The following is a 25,256-nucleotide window of genomic DNA, read 5'->3' as shown; positions in this document are numbered from 1 at the left end:
TATACTCAGAGGACCCCTGAGCGTGCTCAGGAAATCTCAAGTAACGAATATATTCGCTCATCACTAGTCTACTATATAAAGATGAATGTGTGTGTGTGTGTATGTGTGTATGTCCGGGATTGGCATCTGCACCGTCGCATCTACAGCCACAAAATTTTGCACAGTCACACGTCTGGACCCTGAGAGCGTCATAGGCTATATTGTGAGGCGAAATTTTAACCCCGCGCGTTCCAATTCACCAAACAATGTTGCCCCTATCTACATAATGGGGAAAAAAGTGAAAGGAAAAGTGTTGGAGGCGTCGCAGCTACAGAAACAAAATTTTGCAGAGTCACACGTCTGGACCCTGAGAGCGTCATAGGCTACGTTGTGAGGTGAAATTTTAACCCCGCGCTTTCCAATTCACCAAACAATTTTTCCCCTATCTACATAATGGGGAAAAAGTGAAATGAAAAGTTTTGGAGGCGTCACAGCTACAGCCACAAAATGTTGCACAGTTACACGTCTGGACCCTGAGAGCGTCATAGGCTACGTTGTGAGGTGAAATTTTAACCCCGCGCTTTCCAATTCACCAAACTATTTTTCCCCTATCTACATAATGGGGAAAAGTGAAAGGAAAAGTGTTGGAGGCAAATTGACAGCTGCCAGATGTGAACAAGGGGGACTTAAAGAATGAGAGCGATGGCGCCAAAGAGTATATACCGATCAGTTGCTAAGGTGGGGCCCCGACATGAGATACTCACCACACATGGGGATATGAACACACACACAAAATGCGCCACACACTACCACGTGCTTGAACACATATACCACCCTCAGCACACATTTCACCACACATGCACCAACCTCGCCACATAAAAGTCGAAACACAAAAGTTGCCGCTCAAAACTCACCACGCGCAAAACTCGCCACATGCAAAAACTAGGCTCACGCAAAACTCGCCACAAGTGCAAAACTCACCTCATGGAAAACTCGCCACACGGAAAACTTGCACACGCGGAAAAATTGCCACATGCACAAAATTTGCAACACATGCAAAAGTTGCCTCACACAAAACTTGCACATACTCAAAAGGCACCAGACATAAAACTCACCACTCGCAAAACTTGCCATGCGCAAAACTTGCTGCACACAACTTGCTACACTAACCTGTCACATGCAACTCGACACACAAAAAGTTGCTACGCGCATGTCGCCACACAAAACTCATCTCACAAAAGTCGCTACATGCATGTCGCCACACACAACTCAACACACACAACTTGACAAACGAAACTCGCCCTAAAACACACACAAGTCTGGTATTAGCCTTCAAAAATAAAAATCTGATTAATAAGCAGACAAACTACAAGAGCAACAAATGTACCATATAGGAAATATGGCAGCTGTCAGTCACATGACCTGTCTATTATGTGTATGTGTGAGCTAATATATACTGCCAGGGGGAGGGCTTCCTGTTAGCTGGGGATTTATCAGGCTGCCAATTTATCTTACAAATACTGAGGTAAAAATACTGAGCAAATAACGTGTTAACGAGGTCTAATACAGGAGATCACACAGGTATATACTATATACAGGGGAGATGACACACAGATATATACTATATACAGGAGAGATGACACACAGGTATATACTATATAGAGGAGGAGATGACATACAGGTACATACTATATACAGGAGGAGATGACATACAGGTATATACTATATACAGGAGGAGATGACACACAGGTATATACTATATACAGGAGCAGATTACCTACAGGTATATACTATATACAGGAGGAGATGACAAACAGGTATATGCTATATATAGAAGATGACATACAGGTATATACTATATACAGGAGGAGATGACACACAGATATATACTATATACAGGGGAGATGACACACAGGTATATACTATATACAGGAGGAGATGACATACAGGTATATACTATATATAGAAGGAGATGACATACAGGTATATACTATATATAGGAGGAGATGACATACACGTATATACTATATATAGGAGGAGATGACATACAGGTATATACTATATATAGGAGGAGATGACATACAGGTATATACTATATACAGGGGAGATGACACACAGCAGGTATATACTATATACAGGGGAGATGACATACAGGTATATACTATATACAGGAGATGACATACAGGTGTATACTATATATAAGGGAGATGACAAACATGTATATACTGAGGTGAAAATGAGAGGTGTGAGGTGAAAATGAAAAGGTGTGAGTGCAAAATGAGAGGAGTGAGGGAAAATAATGTAGTGATCAGAAAATGACAGATGTGAGGTCGAAATGACAAGTGTTAGGGGGGAATGAGAGGAGTGAGGGAGAAAATGAGAGGTGTGAGGGAGAAAATGAGAGATGTGAGGGGGAAAATTAAAGATGTGATTGGGAAAATGAGAGGCGTGATGGGAAAATAAGAGAAGTGACGTGCTATAACTAACCACAGATATTTACTATGCCCAGGCAACGCCGGGCTCTTCAGCTAGTACTTACTAAACATGATATCAATATATGCTCACCTGATCCCAGGTTGTATGGCTGCTGCAGATTCATGGGTGGATTCACCAGAGAAATAAGTAACAAATGGAAGGTTTGTGGTCTGAATCCGCGCTGCCAGATGATGAAGAAACATCAAATCCCAGATATAATGTAAAACAAAAGTTTTTTTATTTTTCTACGCGTTTCGAAGTGTAGCTCAGTTCTTCAGGAAACAAAAAAAAAACATATGATATAGTGTTTGTTTCCTGAATAAGTGGGCTACACTTTGAAACGTGTAGAAAAATAACAAAAAAACTTTTGTTTTACATTATCTCTGGGATTTGATGTTCCTTCATCACCTGGCAGCGCGGATACAGACCACAAACCTTCCATTTTTTACACACGGCACTGGATCATAATACAAGGGCAATGCACAATAATGCAAGGATAATAACATCAAATATTTTTCTTGTGTTTTTCACTTTTTTTTAAAGTGAAAATGTGCAGAATGGAGAAATAATAAGCTGTGAGGGTAAAGTGTGTAGTGTATACAGAGCTGCAGTGCAGAGAGACAGAGACGGGGATTTTTGTGACTGCAGGATGCTCTCGGTCAGTGTGGGGTCATCTGGACTTCAGTCCGGAAATGCTGCTGTCTCATCTTACAGGGCGGCTATGAAACGCAGATCCTAAAACAAGCGCTGGCTTCCATTACCTCTGACTGGTGCTTATACAGCAGCACTTCACATCCTGCTATCTGTCATCATCTAATGTCATTTTGTAGAAAGTTCTCTCACTGCGGGCCCAGATTTACCACCTATTCAGTTTATGCAAAAAGCATCAAAGCATGCAGAATCCTTCCTACAGTGATATTACCATTTACCCCGTTGTTTGAAGCCAAATTCCAGTGATTGCTTTAATTTGCCCATTTCTTTGTGTGAGTGTAATCACAGTAGTATTATATTCACTAGTCGCCGTCTTCTCCGATCTCTTCTGGCGTCACATGACTGCATCTGTAACCTGTCGGATCAATGTGTAAAGCGTCGGTCACTTTCTCAATGTAAGTCTATGAGGCTCAGAACAAGGGTCTATAGAAATTCAAAGTGACCTCTGCTCCACGCGGCAACCACTGTGTGATTCGGCAGGCCACAAATGCAGTCACATGACGCTGAAGTGCCACTGAAATTGGCTGAAGATGGCGACCGGTGACCGTCTATTAGAAATGGCCAGTTAACTAAGCAAGGAGAGCGTGCCTACAAGCTCTTTGCTATACCCTGTGCTTGCAAGTGCTGCTCTGAATCTGGTCAAAGCCGCCTCTGTTAGTAGCATCAGACAGTGCACAGTTTGGGGCATCAGCTCAGCATACTGTGGGTCCAAACCGTTAGTTATTAGGGGCAACCGGTAACTCAGCAAACAGGAAGCCGGGAGGCAGAGGAGCGGTGCACTCCTAAAGTCAGAAGATGACACTAACACCTTCAAGAAGTTATCTCATCCACAATATATCAAAAAGATATACCATAACTGTTCTAAAGGTAGCAGGGTGCAATGCTTGGAACTGCTAAAGAGGCCCATGAGGCACTGTCAGGAATGAAGAGGTGGCTGCATATGGATGGGGCTTTCTTCACTCATTTCTATAAGAGGTCTAAATGTTGCTGAGGGCACCTGCTGAATAAAAACAATTATTTACATTCAGAGGTTGAAAAATGTAAATGCCTTGTCCTGTCCTGGTCTCCACTGAGAAATAGATGCAAACTAACAAACTGCCCCAAGTGTCTTGCTAGTGATCCAATGTGCATCACCAACATGGGCTTCTCAAGCCAAACTTCCCACTATACAGTATATCCAAAAAAAAAAAACACTTTTTATCCTCAGGTGATTGCATCACATACCTTCTCTTTCAGTCATAGGGGTGGCAGTTTCTTTCTTTCCAGCCATGGTTAGTCACTGTCAAATTATTCACGCCCATCACAGCCTGATTGGCATCGAGGCAGTCCACGTAATCAATCATTCAGTAAATCCTATGCTTGATCACTGAATATTACCACCATGTCCACCCGTGCTACCTGCACTCCTGTCTCCCGACGGGCTGTTAGGATCGGCATGCGCCACGCTGTTACTATGCTCCCGGCCTTGCAGCCCCCCCAGGTCCCTCGCTGTATGCACATGCGCACTCTTAGGCCTAGGCTGTGCACTAGCCAGATGCACTAGGCTTCTGCCAGAGTCCTGACCCGGAAGTGATCTTGCTGGTTGAGCGGTGTCAGATATATCAGACGGCTTTTGCCGTTCCTTGGCACCTGATTATTATTTCCTGCACTTTCCTGTTTAGGTGCTCTCCCAGGTCCCTGTATGCTTCCAGTACGTGCTCTGCTCCGCTCTGTCTCTGTGTGCCTCCAGAGCATGCTCTGCTCTGCTATGTCCCTGTACGCTTTCAGTACGTGCTCTGCTCCGCTCTGTGTCTATACGCATCCAGTGCGTGCTCTGCTCTGTCCCTGTATGCTTTCAGTACATGCTCTGCTCTGTCCCTGTACGCCTCCAGTGTGTGCTTTCCTCTGTCCCTGTATGCCTCCAGTACATGCTCTGCTCTGTCCCTGTACACTTTCAATATGTGCTCGGCTCTGCTCTGTCCTGTCCCTGTACGCCTCCAGTACATGCTCTGCTCTGTCCCTGTACACTTTCAGTATGTGCTCGGCTCTGCTCTGTCCTGTCCCTGTATGCCTCCAGTACATGCTCTGCTCTGTCCTCTCCCTGTATGCCTCCAGTACATGCTCTGCTCTGTCCCTGTACACTTTCAGTATGTGCTCGGCTCTGCTCTGTCCCTGTATGCCTCCAGTGCATGCTCTGTCCAGGATCTCTCACCCTCTGTGAACTCTTCCTTGTCCAGGATCCCGTGTCTCTCCGTGGCTGCTCTGCCATGTCTCATTCTTGGCGAGTACCCTGAATCTTCTTGTTGTCTTCGAGCCGTCCCTCTGGCACTAGCTATTGCAGTATACCTTCCTCCTGGGCCTGCCCCTAACGGTCCCTGTATAGGGGGCGGTTCCATCAGGTCAAATAATGTTTATTTTTAATACTTTGTAGAGAATCCATTGTAGGCAATGACTGCCTAAAGTCTGCAAGCCATGAATGTTACTAAACACTGGGTTTCCTTCTGTGTGATGCTTTACCGGCCTTTACTGCAGCTGACTTCAGTTGTTGCTTGTTTGTCGATCTTTCTCCCTTATGAAATGCTGCTCAATGGGGTTGAGATCTCGCGATTGGCTCTGCCATTGCAGAATATTCCACTTCTTTTCCTTAAAGGGACACTGTCACCTGAATTTGGAGGGAACAATCTTCAGTCATAGGGGCGGGGTTTTGGGGTTTTTGATTCACCCTTTCCTTACCCGCTGGCTGCATGCTGGCTGCAATATTGGATTGAAGTTCATTCTCTGTCCTCCATAGTACACGCCTGCGCAAGGCAAGATTGCCTTGCGCAGGAATGTACTACGGAGGACAGAGAATGAACTTCAATCCAATATTGCAGCCAGCATGCAGCCAGCGGGTAAGGAAAGGGTGAATCAAAAACCCCAAAACCCCGCCCCTATGGCTGAAGATTGTTCCCTCCAAATTCAGGTGGCAGTGTCTCTTTAAAAAACTCCTGATTTGCTTTTGCAGCATGTTTGGGTCATTGTCCATCTGCAGGGGCGGACACTAACAGCTTGGGGCCCCTGTGCAAGAAATGTGTCTGGGCCCCCCTCCCTGCCCGGTATGCTGCGTAGGCCGGCGTCAGATGAGTGTATGGCATCGGATGCGATATGCTAATGACCCCCGTCTCCTGATCTGCTGTGAGCAGGAGCCGAATGTCATGCGTCTGTGCTCCGAGCCTCTCGCACAGGGAGAATCGGAGCACAGCTGCGGAGAAATGACTTTCTCCATCTCCTCCATTGCTGGGGTCAGCGTATATCGCACAGCACTCGGATGATATATATACCGTGCATACATACACCTTACATACATATACCGATATACCGTACATACACAGATATACATACCGTGCATACATACACCTTACATACATATACCGATATACCGTACATACACATACCGTGCTTACATACACAGATACACATACATATACCATACATACACAGATACACATACATATACCGTACATACATACACACAGTACATACATATACCGTACATTCACAGATACACATACATATACCGTACATACATGCACCTTACATACATATACCGATATACCTTACACACATACACTTTAGATACATATACCACGCCGCATGTGCGTATGCACAGGTCTGCCACCTGCGTCTTTGTACGCATAGAGGGGATGGAATTTCCCCCACTATGCTGTAAGATCTGCCGCTGTGGATGAACGCAGTGTCCAATCTGCAGCAAATCCGCCATGTGGAAACACACCCTTATGGTCTATGTGAGATTGCAGCGGACAAAGACCAGGCTGGTGCTGTCACTATCGGGCCACTGTGCACTGAATATGAGGATATGTCACTTTCCTTAGGTCTCCGGCATTAGTGATGAGTGAACGTGCCCAGATAAGGCATTATCTGAACATGCTTGTGTGCGGAGTGTTTTTGGCGTGCTTGAATAATATTTATTTTCGACTCCCCACCGCTTCATGTGGGCTGTTCCACACATGCAGGGGTTGCCTAACAAACAGGGAATCATTCCTGCTTGTGTTGCGGATGTCAAAAAGCCACGAATCATGCAGCAGCGGAGACTCGGACATAGTATAAGACAACGCCGAAGATGCTCCATTAGCACTTGAGCATGCTCAGATAACACTTTATCCAAACATGCTCGCTTATGACTATTGATCACTACTCCCAACATAGTTCATATATAAATAGTTGTTTCTTTATTTTTCAAAACAAAACTGTATACTTACAACATTTCCACCAGGCAGCAAAGATCCTGTCAGCCTGGTCCACACTCGTCCTCTGCACTGAGTCTGCTGCAGCTTCCCGCTCCAAGCTGCGGACTCCAGAGCACAGACATCCCCGAGGTAATGATGCACAGATGTCACTGTGCACTCCATGTAATCTTAGACATTGTACCAGGTGATCGCCATCCCATCCCCCCTATATAGTGGATCATTTTAGTACCCGGCCCTTCTCCTACCTAACCTAGTGATCCCTCCTCAGCCCCTCTCCCCCCCATTCTCATGTATCCCAGTCCCGAGGGATCACTGAGTGTGCGCACAGCAGCAGCATGGACTCACAAACAGAGCGGAAGCTTCAGTGACTCACCGACACTCCCCCTCCCTCTCCCTGGCTCCTCTGTTCCAGCGTCTGCCGTCACCATGGCTACCGCACCAGTGACTGCCGGACAGCAGCATAATGAATACTAACAGGTGAGGTCAGCAGGGGGCCCTTTTGAACTTCATATCACTTGCGTGCAGCAGAGCGGCCCCCTGCTTCTCCTGTTAGCTGTCATTCACCGCCCTGCTTTCTCGGTCCTTCGGGGCCCCCTCCGGCTCTGGGCCCCGGTGCAGTTGCACAGGCTGAACCGGCGGTATGTCCGCCCATGTCCATCTGTCCTGTGAAGTGCCGTCCAATCAGCCTTGCTGCATTTGTTTGAATTTGATCAGAAAGTATCACCTTGTACACTTCAGATCTCAATTCTGTCTTCAGTCAAATCATCAATAAATGCTAGTGACCTAGTGCCACTGGATGCCATCCATTCCCACGCCATCACGCTGCCTCCACCATGTTTTACAGAAGATGTTGAGTGCTTTGGATCATATCATAACGCTGTACAAAGGCTTCTCCATATTTTCTTTTTCTCATCAATCAGGTTAATCAACAGGTTGATCTTAATTTCATCAGTCCAAAGAATGCTTTTCCACAAGTGAGCTGGCTTCTTTAGATGTTTTTTGGCAAAGGTTAATCTGGCATTTCTATTTTTAAGGCTGATTAATGGTTTGCACCATGTTGTGAACCCTCTGTATTTGCTCTCATGAAGTCTTCTCTTTATGGTAGACTTAGATACTGAAACACCTAGTTTCTAGAGAGTGCTCTTCACTGGGATGGATGTTGAGAAGGGGATTCACTTCACCATGGAAAGGATTCTTTGATCATCCACCACTGTTGGATTCTGTTGACGTTTGGGCTTTTTTTGAGTTCGCAAATCGCAATCTCACCAGTGCACTGTTTTTATGCAGAATGTACCAAATTCTGTTGATTTTTCCACTCCTAACATTTTTGCTATCTCTCTGATTGATTTGATCTTTTTTTCAGCCTAATAATGTTCTGTTTTCTTCCATTAATAGCTCATTTCACCGCATGTTGTGGGTTCAGAACAACAGCTTCCAAATACAAATGCTACACCTGGAATCAGCTCCAGACATTTTATTTGCTTAATTGATGATAGTTTAATGAGAAAATAGGCCATGCAACCCATTAAAGAGCTTTTGAGATAATTGTTCAATTACTTATGATCCCTTTAAAAAGAGGCAGCTACATATTAAAGGGTTGCAATTCCGTAACCCAAATTAAAGCTGAGATTTTGCACTTTAAACCTGTATTGATTATATAACTCTATCTTGAAAATGTTTTGGTAAACAGCTGAAATGCCAAAACTTGTGTCACAGTCCAAATATCTTTGGATCTATCTGTAAATATACTACAAGGACCAACTGATGGCACAATATGACCACCGATTGGTAGACTTTAGTCTTTACCCTTTAGTCTGCGTGTTTATACAGACCAAAGTAAATTATGCGGCCTGAGCAATTTATACTAGATCACTCAATGGACTTAGGCTGATGTAGTTCTCTGTGATCGACTGTGATCGTGCGACGTGTTATTGCAGTATTGTGAACCCATATTGCAACATAATGAAAGCTCACATGGTTGAGTGGTGACCCACAAGCTGCTGAGTCCGCAGATTTGTTTTTCTGGAAATCTACATGTTGTAACATAACCATATTCATTGTAGCATTGACTAATGACATCATGCTTTCCCCTGTACCCGAAGTCCGCTGCCTCGGAGTAACCTTCGACTCTGCCCTGTCCTTCAAACCACACATCCAAGCTCTTTCCACCTCCTGTCGCCTCCAGCTCAAAAATATCTCCAGGATCCGTCCTTTCCTCAACCCCCAATCTACTAAAATGCTTGTGCACGCCCTCATCATTTCCCGCCTTGACTACTGCAACATCCTTTTCTGTGGCCTCCCTGGTAGCACCCTTGCACCTTTCCAGTCCATCCTTAACTCTGCTGCCCGACTAATCCATCTCTCTCCTCGCTACTCCTCCGCTTCCCCCCTCTGCAAATCTCTTCACTGGCTCCCATTCCCTCAGCGTATCCAGTTCAAATTGCAAATACTGACCTACAAAGCTATCCACAACCTGTCTCCTCCATATATCTCTGAACTAATCTCTCGATATCTTCCCTCGCGTGATCTCCGGTCCTCCCAAGACCTCCTTCTCTCCTCCACACTTATTCGCTCCTCATCCAATCGCCTCCAAGACTTCTCCCGAATATCCCCCATCCTCTAGAACTCTCTGCCCCAACACGTCCGACTATCAACCACAGTCGGATCCTTCAGACGGAACCTGAAAACTCATCTCTTCAGGAAAGCCTACAGCCTGCACCTCACCAACACCGGAGCTCCTGCAACCCTCAACCTACTGTCTCCTTCCCCATAATCCTGTAGAATGTAAGCCCGCAAGGGCAGGGTCCTCTTCCCTCTGTATCAGTCCGTCATTGTTAGTTTGTTTACTGTATGTGATATTTGTAACTTGTATGTAACCCCTTCTCATGTACAGCACCATGGAATCAATGGTGCTATATAAATAAATAATAATAATAATAATAATAGCATTGCGATACTGTGATATGTCACAAGTCCTCAGTCACCACGTAGCTCTACCCCAAGTACAGCATATGGTAAATATACCATAAAGAACATTTTTATTCACTGAAGGCCAAGATAGTGATGAATTGGAACGTAGCTTCATTCAAAAGTTTTATATAGTGAATACGCTATGTTTTGACAAAACAAGAAGACCTTTGTAATCCTCTCGACCTTAGACTGATTCAAGGCAAATTCAGCTGCTGATCTTCATGGATATGTTCACATGTGTTTGACTCATTTTTGTTTTACTTCCAAGCTATTCTGCCCAGATTTCAAGGTGTGCTACAATAACGCAAAATCCCTGCATGTTCTTCTTGGTGTAAAATACATTTTCATTCTATTCAAATATCTCGAAGCATGGCAAATTATGACTTTTACAGAACACATGTAACTAAGCAGACATAGACATGACTCCCTTGTTTTGTAATTCTGATACTTCATTATCTCAAGGCCTCACATTGCTTATGAATTATGGGTACAGAAATCAGACCAGCAGAACCATGTAGTCACAATTCCCAATTTCTGTTCCCAAAACAAAGCTGCCCAGATTACTCATCTGAAGCGGAGACGTTCCCCTATTTATCCTCGGTATCAATTTACCAGCTAAAGAAGTCTTCACGAGCTTTGATTATACTGTACATGCAATTTGGCTATTTCTCATTTCTGTTATTATTTGCTAACGTTTGTGAAAAAAAATAAAATAATATTTATTTGCATGAAGGAATTGCTTGATATTGCAATAAGAGTGTAATAGTGGCCACATCGTAAATCATCATCATAAGAAGAGTTTACCTAATGGTCCAAGTTAGTCGAAGCTTACACAACATCGAGGCATGTTACTGCATCTGCTCAGAAAACGATGATGGTAAATTATCCACTGGAAGGTTTTAAAGCAGATGCGTTTTTATTAGGTGGTCCAAGATATTTTGTTTTATTGTCCATTATAGGTGTTTTTTAATTAAATGTTTGACTTTATCTTTCCTTTATAGATCCCGCCTTAGGCCTCATTCAGATGTCTGTGTTTCCAGTATATGTTGTATCCATTTTTTTTTTTTACAGATACAGCACATACTCATAATAATCTATGATGCTATTCACATGTCCATGTTTTTACACAGAGACATGTCTGATTTTTTCTGGCAGCACAGATGACAAGGGTCAATACAAGGCTATCGGTCTGTGAAAAACACGTACAACACAATGATTTCATCAGTGTACAGTCCGTGTTTAACATTGCAAAGTTTTGTAATTTATTTATTGTTCCATCCGTGAAGAACACTGATGATAAAAACAAACATACAGACGACACATTGATGGTAAGAATGGACACGACGATGGTAAAAATAGAAGCAATTATGGTAAAATAGACACACTAAGGCTATGTGCACACGTTCAGGAATTCATGCAGAAAATTCCTGTGAAAATCCGGACATTTCTGGGAGATTTCCGCATGAAATCCGCATGCGTTTTTTTGTGCGTTTTTTGCGCGGTTTTGACTCGGTTTTGATGTGGTTTTGACGCGGTTTTTACTCGTTTTTTTCCGGACATTTCCCAATGCATTAGACAGTGGGAAAACCGCGAAAAAACCGCAAAATTAATGAGCAGGTTCATTATTTTTCCGCAATCATGTGCACAGAAATTACGTATTTCATTAAAAATGATGGGATGCTTAATGTATGCAGATTATTTGCGGTTTTATAGCGTTTTTATAGTGCAAAAACGCTAGAAAAACCGCAAATAATCTGCAACGTGTGCACATAGCCTTATAGTAAAAACGGACACTCTGATGGTAAAAAAGGACTTACACTGATGGTAAAAATGGACACACATGGATGGTAAAAAATGAACTCACTGATGATAAAAACAAACACATTTATGGTAAAAATGAACAGACTGATAGTAAAACCGGACACTGATGGTAAAAACAGACACATTTATAGTAAAAAGGGACACACCGATGACACACTGATGGTAAAAATGGACACACTGATGGTAAAAACAAACACATTGACCGTAGGCAAGACACACTGATCAAAAACACTAATGACACAGCTGCCATTTTTGAAGCACTTTAAGTACAGATGTGTGAATAAGGCCCTAGTTGGTTTTACACACACAGCTCCTTCATGCCTACATCACGTGAGGAGACGCTCCATATAGATCACGTGGCCTGTAGTAGTAAATATGGATCTGTAGAAATCGAGCACAATTCATCAACAGTGTCGTTTTGTACGCTGGAGTAAGATGTGGCAAATTCCTGAAGAGTCATGCCTCTGAAAGAATTCATTGCATCTTTCAGCTGTCGGGTACCAGAGACAGAAAACTTCTCCAGTCTAGACGGAAGTATATTTCTGCACTAATTTATGCCACTTTTATGGAGTAAAGAATTAATTTGACTAGGCCATTAAGGTTCTGGGTTCAGACCCCACCAAGGACAACATCTGCAAGGAGTTTGTATGTTCTCCCCATGTTTGCGTGGGTTTCCTCCGGGTTCTCCGGTTTCCTCCCACACTCCAAAGACATACTGATAGGAAATCCAGATTGTGAGCCCCAATGGAGACGGTGATGATGTTTGTAAAGCGCTGCGGAATATGACGGTGCTACATAAGTAAAATAAATTAAAGCAGTTGGCAGAACACAAGTAAAAATATGAAATTGACACAAACTGATGATGCGAGCCCCTGATCTATGGAATGAAGCAGCCACATAACGGGGTCACACAGACTCAGTGCAGAACTATTCCCCATACAATGGGCGGAAAGAAGGAGGAAACTTGTTGAGCAACTGATTTAATGGACTCTGGTGAGCAAACATTTTATTGTACTCCTGTTTTAAATTGGATGGAAATTATGTATTTAGGAGGAAGAGGAGGAAATAAAGCTTGAAATTAACATGCTGAAGAAGTACTCCCATCACAGAAACATCGCTACATACTACGGAGCTTTTGTCAAGAAAAGTCCAATGGGTCAGGAAGATCAGCTCTGGGTAATTATTAATGCTATGGTGGCCATTACTGTGAATTTCAAATTAACTTAATCTGTGCTGTGGGTGAAAGCCTAGGAACAACCATGGTTTTAGCAGATGTTTCTCACGTACAGCCTTTATTAAAGAGTTATCATATTTTAAAGTTCTCACCTATCTCTAAGATAGGTGATATCTTTCTTTTCGGTGTTCGTCTGATTGTTGGGACCTGCAATGAACCATTAAATAGGACTCTGCAGAGCTCTGACTGTATAGAAAGGCGGCTGGACAAGTGCACCACCACTCCATTCAGACAAATCTCTGTAGAGTCATGTTCTCTTCATCGGTCAGACCAACACCATCAGCCATTTATCTAACTTTAAAGATAGGTGATAACTCCTAAACAAGGAAATATGCCTTTAAACTGGAAATCATCCTCTACATATTGGTATAATGAACCTGGTGTATAATGTCAAGGACTTAAAGGGGGTATTCTCATCTCCAAGATCCTATCCCAATATGTGGTAGGCGTAATAATAATATTGGCAAATACCTCCAATTAGAAATGCAGTATAGTTTTTCTGATTCGCTATGTCTCATTCTTCATGTGCAGGAATTGTAGAACCTTAGGTATCCATGGTTATGACCACTATCAACTAGCTAACTGTCACTATATCAGTGGACGTAGCCATGGATACCTAAGGTCCTGCAATGCCTGCACATGAAGAAGGAGACATAGCGAATCAGAAAAACTATTTCTAATTGGAGGTATTTGCTAATATTATTATTATTACACCTACTACATATTAGGATAGGATCTTGGAGAGGTGAATACCCCTTTAAATTAGAGTGTTATACAGAACTTATATCATGGACTGTAAAAAGTATATATATATATATAACTGTTCTTTCCTCTTGTGAGTGATATATTATATATACAGTATATATCTCTCACAAGAGGAAAATGTTATATTTGATTAACAGTTAACATTTTTCCTGGAAAATCTGATGCCAATAAAACAAGCCCGTCTCTCCATATCTGTTGCTGGATAAATATGTTCCCTCTATTACAGCTGGTAATGGAATACTGTGGAGCAGGATCAGTTACCGACTTGGTCAAGAAGACAAAAGGCAACTGCTTCAAAGAAGATTGGATTGCATACATATGCAGAGAGGTTCTGCGGGTATGATCTCATGGGGTTTTTTAACTACCGTACCATTGTTGATCAAGAAAACAAAAAAGCAGAAAAAAATCATCATGTTTAGTAATAGTAATAATAAGACAAATAATTTCTTAGGTGCTATAATGATATCATTTATTATTTTAAAGTACTTTCAGGTGTTTAATCCATCTCATTTGTTTGCAGTTCAAGGAGTTTTCTGTCATTGAGCAATGTGTGGGGTCTTAACTGTCAGACTTCCAACAATCTAATTTATTGTATACTAGCTGAAGAGCCCGGCGTTGCCTGGGCATAGTAAATATCTGTGGTTAGTTATAGCACCTCACTTCTCTTATTTTCCCATCACGCCTCTCATTTTCCCAATCACATCTTTCATTTTCCCCCTCACACCTCTCATTTTCTCCCTCACTCCTCTCATTCCCGCCTAACACTTGTCATTTCAACCTCACATCTGTCATTTTCTGATCACTCCACTATTTTTCCTCACTCCTCTCATTTTGCACTTACACCTTTTCATTTTCCCCTCACACCTCTCATTTTCACCTCATCACCTCAGTATATACATGTTTGTCATCTCCCTTATATATAGTATACATCTGTATGTCATCTCCTGTATATAGTATATACCTGTATGTCATCTCCCCTGTATATATTATATACCTGCTGTGTGTCATCTCCCCTATATATAGTATATATCTGAATGTCATCTCCTTCTATATATAGTATATACCTGTATGTCATCTCCTCCTGTATATAGTATATATCTGTGTGTCATCTCCTCCTGTATATAGTATATACCTGCATGCCATCTGCTCCTGTATATAGTATATACCTGTGTGTCATCTCCTCCTGTATATAGTATATACCTGTATGTCATCTCCTCCTGTATATATATGTACCTGTATGTCATCTCCTCCTCTATATAGTATATACCTGTGTGTCATCTCTCCTGTATATAGTATATATCTGTGTGTCATCTCCCCTGTATATAGTATATACCTGTGTGTCATCTCCTCCTGTATTAGACCTCGTTCACACGTTATTTGCTCAGTATTTTTACCTCAGTATTTGTAAGCTAAATTGGCAGCCTGATAAATCCCCAGCCAACAGGAAGCCCTCCCCCTGGCAGTATATATTAGCTCACACATACACATAATAGACAGGTCATGTGACTGACAGCTGCCATATTTCCTATATGGTACATTTGTTGTAGTTTGTCTGCTTATTAATCAGATTTTTATTTTTGAAGGATAAGACCAGACTTGTGTGTGTTTTAGGGCGAGTTTCGTTTGTCAAGTTGTGTGTGTTGAGTTGCGTGTGGCGACATGCATGTAGCGACTTTTGTGAGATGAGTTTTGTGTGGCAACATGCGTGTAGCAACTTTTTGTGTGTCGAGTTGCATGTGACAGGTTAGTGTAGCAACTTGTGTGCAGCAAGTTTTGTGCATGGTGAGTTTTGCGCGTGGCGAGTTTTGTGTGGTGCCTTTTGAGTATGTTCAAGTTTTGTGTGAGGCAAATTTTGCATGTGTTGCAAGTTTTGTGCATGTGGCAATTTTTCCGCGTGTGCAAGTTTTGCATGTGGCGAGTTTTCCATGAGGTGAGTTTTGCACTTGTGGCGAGTTTTGCAAGAGCCTAGTTATTGCATGTGGCGAGTTCTGCGTGTGGCGAGTTTTGAGCGGCGACTTTTGTGTTTCGACTTTTATGTGGCGAGGTTGGCGTATGTGTGGTGAAATGTGTGCTGAGGGTGATATGTGTTCAAGCACGTGGTAGTGTGTGGCGCATTTTGTGTGTGTGTTCATATCCCCGTGTGTGGTGAGAATCCCATGTCGGGGCCCCACCTTAGCAACTGTACGGTATATACTCTTTGGCGCCATCGCTCTCACTCTTTACGTCACCCTTGTTCACATCTGGCAGCTGTCAATTTGCCTCCTACACTTTTCCTTTCATTTTTTCCCATTATGTAGATAGGGGCAAAATTGTTTGGTGAATTGGAACGCGCGGGGTTAAAATTTCGCCTCACAACATAGCCTATGATGCTCTCGGGGGCCAGACGTGTGACTGTGCAAAATTTTGTGGCTGTAGTTTCGACGCCTCCAACACTTTTCCTTTCACTTTTTTCCCCATTATGTAGATAGGGGCAAAATTGTTTGGTGAATTGGAACGCGTGGGGTTAAAATTTTGCCTCACAACATAGCATATGACGCTCTCGGGGTCCAGACTTGTGACTGTGCAAAATTTTGTGGCTTTTGCTGCGATGGTGCAGATGCCAATCCCGGACATACATACACACATACACACCTACACACATTCAGCTTTATATATTAGACTAGATGGCAGCCCGATTCTAAAGAATCGGGAGTCTAGAATCCATATATACTTGAAATTCGGCAGGAGCTCGAAGAGCAACGTCACTGGGCCCGCCTCCACGCAGTAGAAACTTGCTGTGAGGTAAAAATTAAAAAATCACACCAAAATGGCGGGCGGAGTGTGTCACAGTACGGCACGTTTCTGATTGGTTGCTCGCAGCAGGCGGCAACCAATCAGACACTGGACACTGTTGACGTCACTTATCTCCGGACATTAGCTCCAGACATTAGCTCCGGACATTAGCTCCGGACATTAGCTCCGAACATTATCTCCACACATTAGCTCCGGACATTAGCTCCGGACATTAGCTCCGGACAAAGCCACGGAAGTTGGCACAAATTGCAGGAAGTAGTATTCTAGGCAATTATATATTAGGCTAGATGGCAGCCCGATTCTAAAGAATCGGGAGTCTAGAATCCATAATCTTACGTGCGCCATCATAAGCTTTGGACTCTGTGTCATTAGTATACTTAACAGTGTCCATGCGCTTGCATCTATCCTCTGTACTCTTGTTAGCACGCTGTTTGCGCTTACGTGCGGCATCGGCGTCTTTTTGCTCTGCATTATTAGTATACTTTCTATCAGACCTAATCTTACGTGCGCCATCAGCAGCTTTGGGCTCTGTGTCATTAGTATCCTTACTATTAGAGCTCATGTTGGCTAAGCTAAACAGCTTTAAGCGTGGTGGTGGCAAACAACAGGTTAATAAGAGGCAGTGTCAGGTAGTAGGAAAATAGCCAGTTAATAATAGGCAATAGTTCTTTGCAGGAATGCAGATATTAATAAATAGGCAGTTTACATTGCAGAGAAATTGCTGGGCAATAATGGACAATGTCCTTATGTGGCAAATAATAGAGCAATATACCCAATGTGGCAAAGAAGAGGTTAATAAACGGCAGTCTCTCAGTATAACAGTCAGTGAATAATAGGCAGTATATGGAGAAAACACCAAACAAAAGTTCAAAATTGGTGTGAAAATGTCACTGAACCACTTCACAACTAAATATATATAGTTTTGGTAAATGGTATTATCATTTTTTTGACGAAATTCGGCAGGAGCTTGAAGAGCAACGTCACTGGGCCCGCCTCCACGCAGTAGAAACTTGCTGTGAGGTAAAAATTCAAAAATCACACCAAAATGGCGGGCGGAGTGTGTCACAGTACGGCACGTTTCTGATTGGTCGCTCGCAGCAGGCGGCAACCAATCAGACACTGGACACGGTTGACGTCACTTATCTCCGGACATTAGCTCCGGACATTAGCTCCGGACATTAGCTCCGGACAGGAAGTTGGCACAAATTGCAGGAAGTAGTATTCTAGGCAATTATATATTAGATATAGTGGATAGGTTGGAAAATTGTGTTCTAAAGGCACCTTTGCCTACATTCACTTTTGCCACAAGCAGTCATCAGAAGACTCCAGAAGATCTAATATATAATTGCCTAGAATACTACTTCCTGCAATTTGTGCCAACTTCCGTGGCTCTGTCCGGAGCTAATGTCCGGAGCTAATGTCCGGAGCTAATGTCCGGAGCTAATGTCCGGAGATAAGTGACGTCAACAGTGTCCAGTGTCTGATTGGTTGCCGCCTGCTGCGAGTGACCAATCAGAAACGTGCCGTACTGTGACACACTCCGCCCGCCATTTTGGTGTGATTTTTGAATTTTTACCTCACAGCAAGTTTCTACTGCGTGGAGGCGGGCCCAGTGACGTTGCTTTTCAAGCTCCTGCCGAATTTCGTCAAAAAAATGATAATACCATTTACCAAAACTATATATATTTAGTTGTGAAGTGGTTCAGTGACATTTTCACACCAATTTTGAACTTTTGTTTGGTGTTTTCTCCATATACTGCCTATTATTTTTGTTCTTTCTTACTATTATTTATTAATTGTATTATTCTTACATTTGAATAAATAAAGTATATATGGATTCTAGACTCCCGATTCTTTAGAATCGGGCTGCCATCTAGTATAGTATAAATGTCGTTTGTTTTATTGTGTTGTTCCAATACACACACAGGAAATAAACATGTGCATAACAAAAAATTTCTGGGAGAGATAATTCATTTTCTCGAACAATTTCAAGGGTGCCAACACTTTCGGCAATGACTGTATGTAGCCCCCTAATACCCTTACAGCTATATCCGCAGACACGTCAGGGGCAGAATAGACGCCCAGGGTGTTGGATAAAACCTTTCTGATCAGTATGTGTTTTGCATCCTCTGTAGAATTACATAGAACATTGGGTATTTAGTAGATAATTTACCAGATATGGTAAAAAATAATAAAAGTTACATAACAGCTTTGTAAGCATTTGCAATCAGCATGGAGCCATCTCACCAAAGAACTCAAATTCAAATATTTATATAAATCGGGAAATTATTCCTAATAAGCATTTTAATGCAAAATGTTAATTAATTATGCATGGTATACAGCGTAATATTAATTATATATAAAACGTGCTCAAATTAAGCTGAAAACTTTATATTGCATTACAAATGTGTTCCTTTTCAATGCAATATAGCTTTACTCCGTATCATCATAATTATACAATAAAACAATATGAAAGATTATATACAAAAGTAAGAAAATATTGGTATATGTTCTGTCAAACCAGAGCTAATCCAGGATAGCCACATGGTCACTATTACAGCTCCCACCGTTGCTGTCGCCTTCTTAACCAGGCTTCAGCATCTGCCTAGTTAATGCCTCATTATCCCCCTTGCTTAAATCCTTTTCAAATCTATTTTTTTTTCTATTTTTTTGCTCTACTGCATTGACAAAAGCCATAACTTTATTGTTATTTTTCCATTATGAGGGAATGAAAACGAAAATGCCATTTAGAAATTTTGTTTTTATAGAAAACAACCTATTAGTATCATTTTGTTTGTCTGTACAATTGAGAGAATGCCAGAAATTTTTATTTTTCATGTTTTAGTAATAAAACAATTTTTTATTAAATTGTTTCATACAATAATACATTTCAGGAAAAAAGGGCGCATCACCGCGAATGAAGGTAACTACAGGTCATTGACCTACTTTACATTCATTCGCTGGGGTTTTACAGCCAGGAGCACAGCTGCATTATAGCAGAGCTCCTGCCCGTAAAAAAATGTAACCCCTTCAGATGGATTTACATCATGGGATGTGACACATCATCGGAAGGTATGAGATATTGTTGTTTTTTTAATTTTTTCTTTGTTACAGAGCGAGGGTCTTCAGGTGGATTACCAGGAAAATAAAATATTCCAACAACCTGTGTTTTTATTTCATTAAAAGACTTTGTAATAATGTGTGTGTGTTTTTTAACCATTTCAGACTATTGGATTAATAATGGATAGGTGTCATAATTGACGCCTCTCCATTATTAATCTGGCTTAATGTCACCTTACAATAGCAAGGTGACATTAACCCTTCATTACCCCATATCCCACCGCTACACGGGAGTGGGAAGAGAGTGGCCAAGTACCAGAATAGGCGCATCTTCCAGATGTGCCTTTTCTGGGGAGGCTGGGGGCAGATGTATTTAGGCAGGGGGGGGGCAATAACCGTGGACCCTCTCCAGGCTATTAACCCCTTCCCGACCTTTGACGCACCGTATGCGTCATGAAAACCTGTGCCATTCCGACCTGTGACACAGCATATGCCTCATGGCCGGATTGGGCTCCTGCAGGCCGGGTGAAAGGGTTAACTGTAGTTTCACCCGGCCTGCAGGGACAGGAGGAGTTGTACTTTAGCCCAGGGGGAGTGGCTTCACCCACCCGTGGCTACGATCGCTCTGATTGGCCGTTGAAAGTGAAACTGCCAATCAGAGCGATTTGTAATATTTCACCTAAAAAACTGGTGAAATATTACAATCCAGCCATGGCCGATGCTGCAATATCATCGGCCATGGCTGGAAACACTGATGTGCCCCCACCCAACCGATCGCCCCCCCAGCCCCCCGATCTGTGGTCCGCTCCCCTCCGTCCTGTGCTCCGCTCCCCCGTCCTCCTGTCCGCTCCCCCGTGCTCCAATCCCACCCCCCGTGCTCCAATCCCACCCCCCGTGCTCCAATCCAACCCCCTGCACTCTGATCCACCCCCCCGCACTGCGATCCACCCCCCCGAACTGCGATCCACCCCCCGTGCTCCAATCCACCCCCCGTGCTCCGATCCGCTCCCCCGTGTTCCGATCCACCCCCCGTGTTCCGATCCACCCCCCATGCTTCGATCCACCCCCCCATGCTCCCCCCCACGCCATCATACTTACCGAGCCTCCCGGGGTCAGTCCGTCTTCTTTCCTGGGCGCCACCATCTTCCAAAATGGCGGGCGCATGCGCAGTGCGCCCGCCGAATCTGCCGGCCGGCAGATTCGTTCCAATGTGAATTTTGATCACTGTGATAAAACCTCACAGTGATCAAAATAAAAAAAACAGTAAATGACCCCCCCCCCTTTGTCACCCCCATAGGTAGGGACAATAATAAAATAAAGATTTAGGGTTAGGGTTAGGGTTTCGGTATGTGCACACGTATTCTGGTCCTCTGCGGATTTTTCCGCATAGGATTTTGATAAATCCGCAGTGCTAAACTGCTGTGGATTTATCGCAGAATTACCGCAGTTTTTCTGCGCATTTCACTGCGGTTTTACAACTGCGATTTTCTATTGGAGCAGTTGTAAAACCGCTGCGGAATCCGCAGAAAGAAATGACATGCTGCGGAATGTAAACTGCTGCGTTTCCGTGCAGTTTTTCTGCAGCATGTGTACAGCGATTTTTGTTTCCCATAGGTTTACATTTACGTTTTCCGCAGCGTGTGCACATACCTTTAGAATTAGTCTATGTGCACACGGTGCGGATTTGGCTGCGGATTCGCAGCAGTGTTCCATCAGGTTTACAGTACCATGTAAACATATGGAAAACCAAATCCGCTGTGCCCATGGTGCGGAAAATACCGTGTGGAAACGCTGCGTTGTATTTTTCGCAGCATGTCAATTCTTTGTGCGGATTCCGCAGCGTTTTACACCTGTTCCTCAATAGGAATCCGCAGGTGAAATTCGCACAAAAAACACTGGCTATCCACGGTAAATCCGCAGGTAAAACGCAGTGCATTTTACCCGTGGATTTTTCAAAAATAGTGCTGAAAAATCTCACACGAATTCGCAACGTGGGCACATAGCCTTAGGGTTAGGGTTGGAATTAGGGTTGTGGTTAGGGTTAGGGGTATGTTGAGGTTAGGGGTGTGGTTAGGGGTGTGTTGGGGTTAGGGTTGTAATTAGGGTTATGGCTACAGTTGGGATTAGGGTTAGGGGTGGGGGGGTTAGTGTTGGAGGTAGAATTGAGGGGTTTCCACTGTTTAGGCACATCAGGGGTCTCCAAACGCAACATGGCGCCACCATTGATTCCAGCCAATCTTGTATTCAAAAAGTCAAATGGTGCTCCCTCACTTCCGAGCCCCGACGTGTGTCCAAATAGTGGTTTACCCCCACATATGGGGTACCAGCATACTCAGGACAAACTGCGCAACAAATATTGGGGTCCAATTACCCTTGAGAAAATAAAAAATTGCTTGCTAAAACATCATTTTTGAGGAAAGAAAAATGATTTTTTATTTTCACGGCTCTGCGTTGTAAACGTCTGTGAAGCACTTGGGGGTTCAAAGTGCTCACCACATATCTAGATAAGTTCCTTGGGGGGGTCTAGTTTCCAAAATGGGGTCACTTTTGGGGGGTTTCTACTGTTTAGGCACACCAGGGGCTCTGCAAACGCAATGTGACGTCCGCAGACCATTCCATCAAAGTCTGCATTTCAAAAGTCACTACTTCCCTTCTGAGCCCCGACGTGTGCCCAAACAGTGGTTTACCCCCACACATGGGGTATCAGCGTACTCAGAAGAAACTGGACAACAACTTTTGGGGGTCCAATTTCTCCTGTAACCCTTGGGAAAATAAAAAATTCTGAGCTAAAAAATTATTTTTGAGGAAAGAAAACGTATTTATTATTTTCACGGCTCTGCGTTATAAACTTCTGTGAAGCACTTGGGGGTTGAAAGTGCTCACCCACCACATATCTAGATAAGTTCCTTTCGGGGTCTAGTTTCCAAAATGGGGTCACTTGTGGGGGGTTTCTACTGTTTAGCCACATCAGGGGCTCTGCAAACGCAACGTGACGCCCGTAGAGCATTCCATCAAAGTCTGCATTTCAAAACGTCACTACTTTACTTCCGAGCCCCGGCATGTGCCCAAACAGTAGTTTACCCCCACATATGGGGTATCACCATACTCAGGAGAAACTGGGCAACAAATATTGGGGTCAAATTTCTCCTGTTACCCTTGGGAAAATTAAAAAATTCTGGGCTAAAAAATTATTTTTGAGGAAAGAAAACGTATTTATTATTTTCACAGCTCTGCGTTATAAACTTCTGTGAAGCACTTGGGGGTTGAAAGTGCTCACCACATATCTAGATAAGTTCCTTTTGGGGTCTAGTTTCCAAAATGGGGTCACTTGTGGGGGGGTTTCTACTGTTTAGCCACATCAGGGGCTCTGCAAACGCAACGTGACGCCCGTAGAGCATTTCATCAAAGTCTGCATTTGAAAACGTCACTACTTCACTTCCGAGCCCCGGCATGTGCCCAAACTGTGGTTTACCCCCACATATGGGGTATCATCGTACTCAGGAGAAACTGGACAACAACTTTTGGGGTCAAATTTCTCCTGTTACCCTTGGCAAAATAGGAAATTCCAGGCTAAAAAATCATTTTTGAGAAAAGAAAAATTATTTTTTATTTTCATGGCTCTGCGTTATAAACTTCTGTGAAGCATCTGGGGGTTTAAAGTGCTCAGTATGCATCTATATAAGTTCCTTGGGGGGTCTAGTTTCCAAAATGGGGTCACTTGTGGGGGAGCTCCAATGCTTAGGCACACAGGGGTTCTCCAAACGCGACATGGTGTCCGCTAACAATTGGAGCTAATTTTCCATTCAAAAAGTCAAAAGGCGCGCCTTCCCTTCCGAGCCCTGCCATGTGCCCAAACAGTGGTTTACCCCCACATGTGAGGTATCCGTGTACTCAGGAGAAATTGCCCAACAAATTTTAGGATCCATTTTATCCTGTTGCCCATTTGAAAATGAAAAAATTGAGGCTAAAAGAATTTTTTTGTGAAAAAAAAGTACTTTTTCATTTTTACGGATCAATTTGTGAAGCACCTGGGTGTTTAAAGTGCTCACTATGCATCTAGATAACTTCCTTGGGGCATCTAGTTTCCAAAATGGGGTCACTTGTGGGGGAGCTCTAATTTTTAGGCACACGGGGGCTCTCCAAACGCGACATGGTGTCCGCTAAAGAGTGCAGCCAATTTTTCATTTTCATTCAGTTTCTCCTTTTACCATTGGGAAAATAAAAAAATTGTTGCTAAAAGATCATTTTTGTGACTAAAAAGTTAAATGTTCATTTTTTTCCTTCCATGTTGCTTCTGCGGTTGTGAAGCACCTGAAGGGTTAATAAACTTCTTGAATGTGGTTTTGTGCACCTTGAGGGATGCAGTTTTTAGAATGGTGTCACTTTTGGGTATTTTCAGCCATATAGACCCCTCAAACTGACTTCAAATGTGAGGTGGTCCCTAAAAAAAATGGTTTTGTAAATTTCGTTGTAAAAATGAGAAATCGCTGAATTTTAACCCTTATAACTTCCTAGCAAAAAAAAATTTTGTTTCCAAAATTGTGCTGATGTAAAGTATACATGTGGGAAATGTTATTTATTAACTATTTTGTGTCACATAACTCTCTGGTTTAACAGAATAAAAATTAAAAATTTGAAAATTGCGAAATTTTCAAAATTTTCGCCAAATTTCCGTTTTTATCACAAATAAACACAGAATTTATTGACCTAAATTTACCACTAACATGAAGCCCAAAATGTCACGAAAAAACAGTCTCAGAACCGCTAGGATCCATTGAAGCGTTCCTGAGTTATTACCTCATAAAGGGACACTGGTCAGAATTGCAAAAAACGGAGAGGTCTTTAAGGTCAAAATAGGCTGGGTCATGAAGGGGTTAATATCTGCCCTCGCTTTACTACTCTGGCGGAGAAAATTGCGCGGGAGCCCACGCCAATTTTTTCCACCATTTAACCCTTAAATTTAATAGCTAGAGCGCACAAACTTTGCACATACACACTACTAACACTAGTAGTGTGGAATATGCAAAAAAAATGGGAATATGACATGGTTTACTGTATGTAAACCATGTCTCATATCATGTCTGGTTTAGCAAGGAGATAGCAAAAGCCGGCAATTGAATTACCGGCTTTTAAGCTATCTAGCGCTGAATGAAATATTAATATATATACATATATGTTTCTCAATGACATATATATATATATATATATATATATATATATAT

The 25,256-nt window shown here is 42.8% G+C and overlaps 1 protein-coding gene across 1 annotated transcript in view; it reads left to right on the top strand.

Annotated features, from left to right (window-relative positions):
- NRK (Nik related kinase) overlaps nucleotides 1–25,256 on the top strand; it is a 379,988-nt gene that overhangs the window by 124,594 nt on the left and 230,138 nt on the right. Inside the window, exons 4-5 of the mRNA XM_069747076.1 lie at nucleotides 13,233–13,358; nucleotides 14,408–14,518. Coding sequence (XP_069603177.1) covers nucleotides 13,233–13,358; nucleotides 14,408–14,518 — 237 coding nt within the window. The remainder of the gene's footprint in view (nucleotides 1–13,232; nucleotides 13,359–14,407; nucleotides 14,519–25,256) is intronic.

The sequence above is a fragment of the Ranitomeya imitator genome, chromosome 2, assembly GCF_032444005.1.
Source record: "Ranitomeya imitator isolate aRanImi1 chromosome 2, aRanImi1.pri, whole genome shotgun sequence".
NCBI classification, from domain to species: Eukaryota; Metazoa; Chordata; class Amphibia; order Anura; family Dendrobatidae; genus Ranitomeya; species Ranitomeya imitator.
Note: the sequence above shows the minus strand (reverse complement) of the source record. Positions and strands in the feature narration are given on the sequence as shown.